Source organism: Solanum dulcamara, chromosome 2, assembly GCF_947179165.1.
Source record: "Solanum dulcamara chromosome 2, daSolDulc1.2, whole genome shotgun sequence".
NCBI classification, from domain to species: Eukaryota; Viridiplantae; Streptophyta; class Magnoliopsida; order Solanales; family Solanaceae; genus Solanum; species Solanum dulcamara.
In genome coordinates this window covers 74,210,745-74,223,187 of record NC_077238.1, presented here as the reverse complement: position 1 = coordinate 74,223,187, position 12,443 = coordinate 74,210,745, and the positions used below count along the sequence as shown (strand labels likewise).

Sequence of the window (12,443 nt, the reverse complement as noted above, 5' to 3'; positions counted from 1 at the left end):
GCCTAATTATAATTGACTAAGTGTAAAAAATAATTTTGCTAAATCGAAACTATTTTCAGTTAACAAGTAATGACATGGATGAACCTTTTTGCAACTAGAAATGACATAGATGAGCCAAACTTTTAACGAATAATATATTGAGTCTTTTTATCAAAGTTTGATGGCATAGTTGAGCCTTTTCCTGAGAAAAAAAAGATGCATGAATTTGTGAGAAAATAATAAGGGATAAAGGAATATTTATAGTGTAGAAATAGGACCAAAGTCTATTTTAATAAAATTTGGAGTTCAATAAAAGTTTATTTGGGAGAGGGTGTTTTGGGGTGTTTCAAAGTGAAAGTAGACGTTTGGAGGGTCCACTAGCCGTTCTCAATGGTTTTTTTGAAGCAAGCAACATAAATCTCATTACTTTAAAACCTAATTACGTGCCTTTACTTTAGTTTTTGAAATTAATTTTTGTACCACATTTATTTTGCTAGATACAGATATTTGACACACTTAGATACATATATCTCGAATATATATAAATTAATTAGGTATAATTTATTTCAGATACATTATATTTAATCGTGATTCACATGTATGTGAGTTACATTATCTCTCTCCCTATCTATTCGTTCAGAATGTATTTGGTATCAAAGATACATGTGTAATATCAAAGGATACATATTGACTTTTCCGCTCACCTTTTTCCCTATATATCTATATATCATATCAAAGATACATATATCTGACTTGAAATTTAAAAAAGTGGTATGTCTGACTTAAAATTTGACATAAAATTAATTAATTAGCTAAAAAATATATAATTATTTCAAACTATATAGTTGATTAGTATTTATGATATGAATACTTGTGTAATTAGATAGTTTTTTGGCAAACCACGGACCGGATAGGGACAGGCTGGGCCTGGACCAGCCCCATCCCAGCATGCCAGTTCGGCTTTTTCTTTGGGCCAACTGCCCAACGCACTCAACTTCTTCCTTTTCCAAATTTTCCATCAAATTCATATACTCAATTTCAATACTGGATATAGAAATTCGTCGATCTCCATGGTGAAAAATAGCAGCAGCGCTACGCCGGATAAGGGTCGGACTTTACCCGTTGACCCGAATCTTCCCCGGTACATCTGTCAGAACTGCCACAATCCCCTATGCATCGCCGGCGTCGATAATTATGCCGACAAGTTCTTCCCGGATTCTTCTACTCGCTCCGGTTAGCCCTCTTCTTCTTTCTCTCTAGCTTTATGTATTCATTAATCGGACCCAAATTAATTGTAGTCGACTATGTTAATGCCCTATGTTTAGGAAATTGTGATGAATAGTTTTTTTTTTGTTAGCTAACGACTATTAAATGTTTACATAGCTGAAATTGCTGCAAAAAATTATGCGAATTGATGTGTATTGGAGGTACCAACTGGATTTTTATTTATTTTTTGCTTAATTTTCATATGCACTAAAAGCTTTTACCTTTACTAAAATTTCTTCGTGAAGTAATTGTATGCTAGATAAGGTTTTAATTGTCAGTTCAAAAATGTTAATTTTCCATACTACAAATAACTTCCCGGAAACAATCTCTGTAGCTCAAAAGGTCTGTGTACATCTCACCCTTCCAGACCCCACTTGTGAGATGGCAATGGGTACGTTGTTGTTGTAATATGAAATCCCTAGATTTCTTGTTTCCATAGATCCTTATTTTGCTTTTTTGTTTTCTTTTCTATGTCCTGTGGAATTGTACAAGGGCTTCTTTTCTACTATAAGTTTCATGGCTAGGAGACTGGATAATACATCTGCTATTTGTTGATTTGGAATGTTTGTGCAGGGATGCAGGCCTCTTCAATACATGGAGCTGGTAGTGTTATAGGGTCGAGCCGAATGGAACATTCATATGTTATGTTGCCAAAGCAAAGAAATCAGGGAGCAGGGATTCCGCCTCGAGGACGAGGAGGGTCTGCACAGCCAGATGCAAGCCATTTTGGGAGGGCCATGGAAGAATCATTTGTGGTTTTGCCTCCACCAGCTGCTTCAGTGTATAAGTGTGAGCCTACATCTGATGGAGCTGGTACGAATCTTCCATCACCAGATGGTGGACCTCCAAATGCTCCCATGCAGACAAACAATTCTGGGTTTCACTCCACCATCACTGTCCTAAAGCGTGCATTTGATATTGCCACAACACAGACCCAGATCGAGCAACCCCTGTGTCTTGAATGCATGAGGGTGCTGTCTGATAAACTTGATAAGGAGGTTGAAGATGTTAACAGGGACATACAAGCCTATGAAGCTTGCCTTCAGCAATTGGAGGGAGAAGCAAGAAATGTTCTTAGCGAGGCTGATTTTCTGAAGGAGAAATTGAAGGTGGTTAACAATTTTGAGTCACATAAAGGTCCCTGTATTTTTCCCTTTATATATAAGAGGACAAATAGATTAATATGCTATGTGACCCGATCCAGCACAAAAGTACCTAAGGAAAACTTAGACCTGCAAAAATATTTAAGCACCCTGAACTCCTCGATCCTAGAGCATTCTATTGATAATTGGTCTGAATCTGAGCATATTACAAAGATAATATATTAGAATGAAATGGAAACGCAGTAGTGGATAAGAAAGCTGAGGCTTAGCACGTACCTTTTTTGCAATTATGTCTGCTGCACGTTTAATCTTTTGTATTGAAAAGCATTTACTGACTTGAATGTATTTGATTCTGTTAAAGATAGAAGAAGAAGAGCAAAAACTTGAAACAGCAATAGAAGAAACAGAGAAGCAATGTGCTGTAGTCACTGCCGAACTGAAGGAACTCGAGATGAAGTCTAGCCGTTTCAAGGAGTTGGAGGAGCGGTAATTCTCAAATGACCTGGATTGCATTTTTTCATTTGTTGGTGCAGTAACTAGCCGTCATAAATATAGTTTAGGAGTTCTTCTCTCTTTCTAGGCCTATGCATATAAGAATTTTCTTCTCTGTTTATTCTAGGATTCTTCTGTCTATCTAGAGATTTGTATGTCAAAGCCTCATTGGACTGATACTTTGAGATGAATGTCAGGAGCCCTTAGCTTAGGGGAATCCTTTTTCATGAATGTAGTATCGAGGTTCGGATTATTTGAAAAGAGTCCTTAGGGAGACCGTTCAAAAATGTAAGCTTGGTAGCGAAACCTGCAATTAAAAGAGTTCCTGTTACTATATCCCGATTTGGTTGCCTGGACCCAGAGTTCAATTATAGTTATCTATTCTTTAAATTTTCTGTTTGAGATTACCCATCACTAATTGCTAATTGTTAGCATGCCTTCTATTTAACAGGTACTGGCACGAATTCAATAACTTTCAGTTTCAATTGATATCTCATCAGGTTTCTTGCTTCTTCTTCTCACCATGCGTCTGTTTGTGTCATATTTAATTTTCCTGTGGGCATAAGCTTTGGCTATATCTCTTTAAATGGTAGTTTGACTGTTCTTTTGCTTCATATTTCACATACTATCCCTCCTCTCTAAAGAGCCACAGATATATTGAGAACAAAAATGTAACTCAATTCAGATGATTTGGGAAATCTGACTCAAATTTTGGGGTAGAAGAGAAGTATCTCCCGTTTTCCAGGGTGGTGATGCTGGTGTTGGATGAAGCAATCCCTTTTTTAAAAATGATCTTTTTACTGCAGGAAGAGAGAGATGCAATTTTAGCTAAGACAGAAGTTTCACAAGCTCATTTAGAGCTGCTAAAGCGGACCAATGTGCTCAATGATGCATTTCCAATCTGGTATGACGGTGAATTTGGAACGATTAACAACTTTCGTCTTGGAAGACTTCCTAAAATTCCGGTATGTTACTTTAATTATTTGGATATAATTGTCTGGTTTCTAGTAGACAAGTTCAGCATCATGCTTTGCTGCAGTATCTGATATTCTATACTGAAATCGTATTTTCTCTTCAAGTACTTCCTCAATATATCAGATTAATGTTAAAAATATAATTGATGATTATTTTTGTTGGGGTAATTTTTGGAGAAGGAGTCAAGTACATTTTGTAGTTGAAAACAGAAATAGGTTGTGGAAATTGGATGAGGGAGTACCACCTCTGTTTAGGCCATTGTGAAGTATGTTACATTTTCAATTCTATCTCCTGTTCAATACAGAATCTGATGAAAGGAAAAGGAGAAATAGCAAGTACTACAGAATTTAATTAGTTGAACTCCATGTAGGTGTATGAACTGCTATGTTTCATTTATTCATCTTGGATGAAGTTTTGGTATGGTAGTAGCTATTTATTTTCCATTTTTTTCTGTTTGCATTTATGAACTGATATTTTGTGCTACACTATGATACTGTGTGTTGAAATTTCTTGTTTTGTCATTTTTTTTCTCATCATAAAATTACTTTCCTTTTTAAATTCTTTTGTTATCTATAATGTACAATATTTTTGTGATACTTGCTTAGGTTGAGTGGGACGAGATAAATGCAGCCTGGGGTCAAGCATGCCTTCTTCTCCATACAATGGCTCAACATTTCCGTCCAAAGTTTCAGTATCCTTATTGAAACATACATCTATTTTCTTGTTTTTGAGTAAAGTATCATCCTATCGGTGAATTCCTTGATTGATCGAAGCAAGAACAATCTTATATTGCCTAGTTTGTCTATTAGGAATTTAGGATGCAATGCCCAGCCTAAGAATTATTGGAGCTTATGTGTGCAAACTGTCTCAGATACCAATGTTATAAAGAAATAACTATTGGTACTTAAGAATTATCAATCTTAACTTGCACATGTTTAAGGTTTGAGCTCAGTGGCATAGACAATTTGCTACTGGAAGGTGAACGTTGATACTATGTTGCCCGGATCTTAAAGATGTCGTGGGTTGCGTGTTGGATCCTCCAAAATTTACGCATTTTTGGAGAATCTGACATGGGTGTGGTGCCCTTTTTGGAGGATCCCAGCAAAATAACGATGTGGTCAATATGACACAAGTGAATTAAGGTTCAAATATATAGAGGTAAAACGGGTTTTTGATCCCTCTAAGACTAGGATAAACTGACAAAGAAGTTAGTTTGATCTTGTCATTTGAAATGTCGAATGTCGAGATTCCATTGGTTGATTCAAATGTAAAAACGGAATTTACTATGAAATCACACTTAGACTAACAAGAGCAAGATTTTGAGAGAACTTTCAATGAGTTTGACTATTAGGATTCAAATTTAGCACAAACTTGTCAAACAATAGGAAGACATGAGTAAAATAAGTTCATTTACATAATTGTCCTTCAAGATAATTGGCTATTTCAAGTACTCCTAACCTAGAATGTCCCTTTCTGGTAGGCTATTAGTTACTTCAGCTCAAGGTGAATTAATCTTGTTCGAACTAACTTTCACGAATCAGTGCACTCTCTATAACCCAATTGTCCTTATTCAGGTTAAAATTTACTACCTTAAATATCCCTAACTTCAAATGTCCTATTGGAACACATGTAGATTAGGTTTGATCCGAGGTGCATAAAGTTCTTGTTGGATCTTTGACCTTACCGCTCAAATTAGTGTATGGTCCTCTTGTTGAATTCTATGAATGACCTGTGTATTTTATAATCCAATCTAACTTTTCTTATTCTAGCCTTCATTCTCACCGGTATTTCACCAGGGTCGTTTTTCGTAACTCTATTTTCACACTAGTCCTCATCTTGTGTGGTGTGTGTTCATACTTCAAAGATTTTACATGTTTGGCTCCATTCTTACAGTTCAATTTTTTTCTTTTCTTGCAAAATCATTAATCAACTAAGGTCTTGAACATCTCTTGGGACTTGGAATTTTTTTTGCAAGTAAAACTTCAACAACAACAACAACAACATACCCAATGGAATCCCACAAGTGGGGTGTGGGGAGGGTAGGGTGTACGCAGACCTTACCACTACCTCATAGAGATAGAAAGGTTGTTTCCGAAAGACCCTCGACTCAAAAAACACATTCCCAAGTAAGAAAAAAAATATATAGAGCATAATGGCACAAAAAAAGGAAAAGCGATGCAAATTTTACAAGACAAGGACAATAACGATAAAAATGTAATGTGGTAATCAAAACACCGCAACTATAATAGCACGCCTAGACCTACGACAACCTTAAATTGACATATGGCAAGACACTATTCTACCCTTACTAGTCTTCTACCCTAATTCGCGACCCCCACTCTTTTCTATTTAAGGTCATGTCCTCGGTGATACGGAGTAGAGTCATATCTTATCTAATCACCTCTCCTCAATACTTTTTCGGTCTACCCCTACCCCTTCACATAACCCCCAAATCCAACTACTCGCACCTCCTAACTGGGGCGTCGACACCCCTCCTCTGCACATGCACATGCAAATGCCCAAACCATCTCAATCTCGCTTCTCTCATTTTGTCTGTCACAGAGGACACTCCCACCTTCTCCCGAATGACATCATTCCTAATCTTATCACTCCTAGTGTGTCTACACATCTATCTCAGCATTCTCATCGCGCAACATGCATCTTTTGGATATGAGAGTTCTTTACCAGCCAACACTCCACTCCGTATAACGTCGGTCTAATCACCATTCTGTAGAACTTACCTTTAAGTTTAGGTGTCACATAGGACTCCAGAGGCAAGCCTCCATTTCATCCACGCTACCCCAATGCGATGCGTGACATCCTCGTCGATATCCCCACTGCTCTGGATGATGGATCCAAGGTATTTAAAGCTTTCTGTCTTGGGGATAGGCTGAGTGGCAAGCCTCACTTCTATGCCCTTTTCATCCATCGCACCACTAAATTTGCACTCCAAGTATTCAGTTTTGATCCTGCTCAATCTGAACCCTTTGGACTCCAGAGTTTGTCTCCAAACCTCTAACCTATCATTAACTTTGTCCCGAGTCTCATCAATCAAAACTATGTCGTCCGCAAATAGCATACACGATGGAACCTCCTCCTGAATAGATTGTGCAAGCTCATCCATCACCAAGGCAAAAAGGAAAATGCTCTGATTCACCTCCCACCGTCCTAACTTGAGTCTTGGCTCCATTATACATGTCCTTTATCGCTCTAATATACACCATCGGGATACCTTTAGCCTCCCGGCACCTCCAAAGAACATCTCTCGGAACTTTGTCATAAGCCTTTTCAAGATCAATGAATACCATATGAAGATTCCTTTTCTTTCTCTAAATTTCTACACTAGTCTCCGCATAAGATGAATTGCTTTAGTAGTCGACCGCCCCGACATGAATCCGAACTGATTCTATGAGATTTACACTCCTCTCCCCACCCTCGTCTCTACCACTCTCTCCCAAATCTTCATAGTGTGGCTTAACAATTTGATCCCCCTATAATTATTACAGTTTTGGATATCACCCTTGTTCTTGTACTATGGAACCATAGTACTCCACCTTCATTCATCGGGCATCTTAGCAGTCTTCAAAATAACATTAAACAACTTAGTCAACCACTCCACACTTGCCTTGTCAGTGTTTTTCCAAAAGTCCACTGGAATCTCATCGGGCCCGGTCGCTCTCCCCCTCCTCATCCTGCTAATAGCACGTCTAACCTCCTCAACTCTAAAACACTTGCAGTACCCAAAGTCTCGAAGACTATGAGAGTATGCCAAATCGCCCCGTACAATGTCTCTATCTCCTTTTTCATTTAAGAGACTGTGGAAGTAAGCCTGCCATCTTTGCTTGATAGAGGCGTCATCCACCAACACTTCACCTTCCTCGTCCTTGATGCACTTTACTAGATCCAGGTCGTGGGCTTTTCTTTCTCTCTCACTTTGGCGAGCCTATACAATCTCTTATCCCCACCTTTTTCTCCTAACTCGACATATAAGCGTTCAAAAGCTGCCGTCTTAGCACTGGTGACCGCCGACTTCACTTCCGTCTTCGCCTTCTTATAGATATCTTTAAGCCTACTCTTCTCCTCCTCATCCAAGTGAAACCTTCAAATAGTCTATATAAAATCAACTTAATCACATGGATGACAAGGGTCCTTATGGATGTTGAAGAATCTCTGGTTGCAACGCGTAGATGTGGGTGGAATAATTTTGATATTTTAAAATTTCTGGAGTATAAATCAGTCGGTCAAAAGGTAGACACTAAAATATTGCGCATTTTGACCATAAAGTGTAATGTTCTTGCTGTTTTCTATCCATTGTATATCCTTGATTTTCCCTTTCCAGATATCGGATAAAAATTCTTCCTATGGGAAGTTATCCTCGGATCATTGACACCAATAATACTACTTATGAACTGTAAGTTTATTCTATCCAAAAATATTAGTTACCATTCTGTCAATTTGATACAAATAAGTTACTTTCAGGTGGGTGAATGATGCAATAATATCATAGTCAGTAAATGTAGGATGGGTAGTCTGTTTCCTGTTAACATGATTTCATTTGTAATACAATGAGCTTTCTATTGATAATAGTAAATGAGATGTATGAACTGCGAAATCACTTCCTGGAGGCCGGTTATGTTGCATTTTCGTTTCCAGTTATCTTAAATACCTTCACAGTAACAGGCATTGTTTGTGGTTTTCCAATTGCAATATCTCACCTTTTAGAATTAGCTAATATGATCCCATCTTACTCTTTTGAAGATTTGGCCCAGTAAATCTCTTCTGGAGCACACGGTATGACAAAGCAATGACATTGTTCTTGACCTGCCTAAAGGAGTTCTCCGAGTTTGCAAATTCAAAAGATAGGGAAAACAATATTCGTCCTGAGAAATGTTTTAAGCTTCCTTACAAGTAAGTCTCTGCATATTCAAGAAGCATAATTCCCCAATACTTAGAAGCTTCAGTGTTTTAGCAGAATGTTCTGTAGTGAATCTCGGATTTATATTTTCTCTGTCACATACATTACTATTGGGTAATTGGTTGTCAGAGTTTCTGCAAAGAAGAGCTTGGTAGATTTTGTTTCATTTTAAGGTTGGTTGCTTGCATATGTCCATCTTATTTCCTTTTTTCATTTTTGGGTTGGTAATAGAGAGGTTTGTGTGACTTGGCGTAATCATTGATGTAAGAGTCTATAATATGTCTTAGACAACTGCATGGAACCAGTGGGACTTAATAAGTGAGAGTTGGACAAATACCAACATGGAAGGGTGCTAAACTTGATGCTTTTTGGTCTTAGAGCCGCAACCTTATGCAGTTAGGCTCATTTGGGAAGTGCTTTTAAGACACTGCTATTATTTTGTACTCCACTAATTTGTCTTGATTTTCGAACTGCCGCTTTGAAGGACAGATGTTGAGCTTTTTATATGGCATTTATTAGGATGTACTTACTGGAGGCCACAATTGGGCATGGAATACTTGACTCGACTATAGATATAGATATGGCATTCTCCAATAAAGTTCTCATTTGATGTATTGGTACTATAACTGTTGCCTAACTGTCTCGGGCTTTCTTGCAGGATTGAAAATGACAAAGTTGAAAGTTACTCCATAACCCAGAGCTTTAATAAACAAGAAAATTGGACCAAAGCTCTCAAGTACACACTCTGCAATTTGAAGTGGGTGCTCTACTGGTTTGTTGGTAACACAAATTTCCAGCCACTCTCCACAACGGTCTCCTCACAAGCTGAAGTTCCAGCTGCAGCCGGATCACTGTACAGCAAACAACCAACTAATACCAAGTTTCAATCTTGAAGTTCTTGAATCACAAATACCAACTTCTCCTCTCGCACTAATCATGCTGTAAGTAGACAAGAAAGTCAAATTATATTGTTGCAAAGTGATCACTTGTAATGTAGCATCGTATATTTCTTTTCTTGGCTCCTTAAAACAGTTTGAAGCTGTATATATACCAATATAGGTCACATTTGATCTTGCTTCTTGTTTCATTCCCTCCAAGTCTTAAATACTGCATTAGAGTAAACTCAGTGTCCAAAAGATGAAGCTATGGACAATCTTAAAATTGGAAGGAGCTAATGACTTTTAGAGAGATAGTAAAACCTCATATTATGGAAAATTAACAATTGTTTTTCTCTTTTCTGGTGGGACAACTGGACAGGAATAGGCCTCCTAGCCTCTATGCTGCAAGTTGGTCCTAAGCCAGGTAATAAACTGGTTAGGGAGTTTATCAATGGAGGAATTAGAAAATTAAATTTATGATAAATTGGTTTGAATAATATAAGCATTACTTGTTTAAATTGATCATTACATTTAACTTGATTGAATTATATATAATATTAGTCTAAATTAGAATACAATAGAATATTCAGGCAAAAATTAAAAATAAAACAAGAAGTTACTTTTTTTTTGGTAACTAATAATTTTATTAATTCCATAGTGAACATTACAAGCATCATAGCTTAGTCAACACAACCAGCTATCAAATAGGATAACCCTCATACTAACTAATTCGACTAAGGGCTCTAACGTTACAAACATAAGCAATCTCTTTAACAAGACTGTCCAGGCTCTGTTTGTATGCTCAAAGGTTCTGAGGTCCCTTTTTATCCAAATGATATGCTCATACTCAGCATAAAACATTTTAAATAGTTGTGCAATGTTAGAAGTACAAAAGTATAAATAATTGTAATAAATAATAATTAAATTGATATTTACCAAGTTAATTAAGAATGATGGATGAATTTTAGTTTTAAGTGATTATTACATGATCAAAGCGAGCCAACTGAGCTAAAATCAAGTCGGCTCAATGAGCCCAAGCTTAAACAGGGATCAACTGAGCCGATCTCAATCCAACCTAATTAGAATTTTAATTTTATGAATTCTTAATTTTTGTTAATGACTTTAAGTAATAATAATTAAATTTTAAATTCAATATTTATAACATATTCGATAAAAAATTTGACACATATTATTTGGGGAAAAAGGACGAATTTATCCCCGAACTACCGAAAATGGTACATAGATGTCCTCCGTATACTTTTGGGACATTGGTGTCCCTGCCGTCCAAAAACAAGAGCATATATGCCCTTCACTCTAACGGAAGACCAATTAGGGACACGTGTCGCAATCCTACATAAGGACCCAATTTGACCAATTAATTAAACCCAAAATACAATTGCCCACCCATATTAACCCATCTACCCATAATAACCCACCCGTATAACCCAAACAAAAACAAAAATAATCCCCATTTCCTCTCAACTCACTCATTCATCTCACTAAAAAATACTTTGATGGTATGAAATGAATTGTGCTGATTTAAAAAAAGGGCGGGTCAATTATAATCAGTCCAAACTTGAACAGATTGGGCGGGTTATGATTTCATGGACTGCTTTCGTCACTTATGATATAGGTGGCAAATGAATGAGTCGAGTTGAATTTGGGCGGGCCAAAATGGACTGAGTTCATAATCTGCCTAAAAATTACTTGAGCTAAATGAGTTGGGTTGACATGGGCTAAAATGCCTAATCTGTTCAACTCTAAATTACTTTATTTGTTCTTTTATATTTTTAGCACTTTACAAAATTATATTTTTTCTTTATTATGGCTATATATAACATATCAAATAAAATAAAATATTTTTAAAAAATTGACAAGATTTAGGCTAAATATCATCACAAATTTTGATGAGTTATAATGGACTAATATAATAAATGAATGGATTAATAACCCATCCAAATTTAACTTTCCTGGATAATCAGTATTTCCATTTTTTCTACTTTAACATGTTATGATCTGAAATTTTCAGAACTGCAATAGAGTGTGGCAATTCAGAATCAAAGAGTACTCACATCTATCCCTTTAGATCAGTTAGAGACCTCAAACAAAAGGGCATTTTCTTCAGATTAAGCAACACAAATGCTCTTCAGGCAATCAAATTCAAATCCTATGTTTTATTCGGAAAACTTCATCTACCAAAGGAACATATCAGCATGTATACCAAGGTAACTTACGCGAACATGATTGCTTATGAGACGAATCCAAACAAAGAAACTCGATATGAGGCTACGTCTTATGTGAACTTCATGAAGTCACTTGTAGTATGTACAGAGGATGTCAAAGAACTACGAGAGGTAGGAGTAATATGTAACCACATGGAAACAGATGAAGAAGCAGCTAAAGTGTTCCAAGACGTTATGACTTATGATGTGGTCTCTCATGGTGGTACTCTTGTTGATGTTATAAAGGAAATGCAATGTCATGTTAGCAGCAGATGGAAAACGTCGATTGCAGAGTGCTACTGGACTTATTTTAGTACTCCATGGTCAGATATCGCGCTGCTTGTAGCAATTACACTACTTTGCTCAACTGTTATGCAAACACATTATACTATGTATACACCCAGTGTGAGTCAGTTTTTACCGTTTATGTTTATCCTCTTTTCCTGGTCATACCTAAATAAAATGTAATTTGTTTCATTTTAGGCTTCCTTAATGTGACAACTTGTTTAACAAGTTTTGAAATCCATGTATGGCCTTAAAATTTTACCTGGAATATTCATATATTTTTCAAATGCATTATTTCATGAACATCAAGCTTCAAGGCCTTGGATTT

The 12,443-nt window shown here is 36.7% G+C and overlaps 1 protein-coding gene across 3 annotated transcripts; it reads left to right on the top strand.

Annotated features, from left to right (window-relative positions):
* The first annotated feature begins 956 nt into the window (after positions 1–956).
* On the top strand, positions 957–12,374 carry LOC129880725 (beclin-1-like protein). 3 transcript variants are annotated; one of them, XR_008765483.1, is made up of 11 exons: positions 957–1,212; positions 1,819–2,354; positions 2,710–2,834; positions 3,292–3,340; positions 3,647–3,805; positions 4,421–4,506; positions 8,155–8,226; positions 8,574–8,723; positions 9,389–9,671; positions 9,988–10,032; positions 11,638–12,374. XR_008765483.1 is itself a non-coding variant. In XM_055954902.1 (10 exons), the coding sequence occupies exons 1-9, from the start codon at positions 1,050–1,052 to the stop codon at positions 9,621–9,623; spliced, it is 1,575 nt and encodes a 524-aa protein (XP_055810877.1). In that variant the 5' UTR covers positions 957–1,049; the 3' UTR covers positions 9,624–9,671; positions 11,638–12,374. The 3 variants fall into 3 exon arrangements, 2 of the variants coding, with proteins under 2 accessions (XP_055810877.1, XP_055810876.1); XM_055954902.1 differs by lacking the exon at positions 9,988–10,032; XM_055954901.1 differs by lacking the exons at positions 9,988–10,032; positions 11,638–12,374 and having other exon boundaries at positions 9,389–9,803.
* Positions 12,375–12,443: the final 69 nt, after the last annotated feature.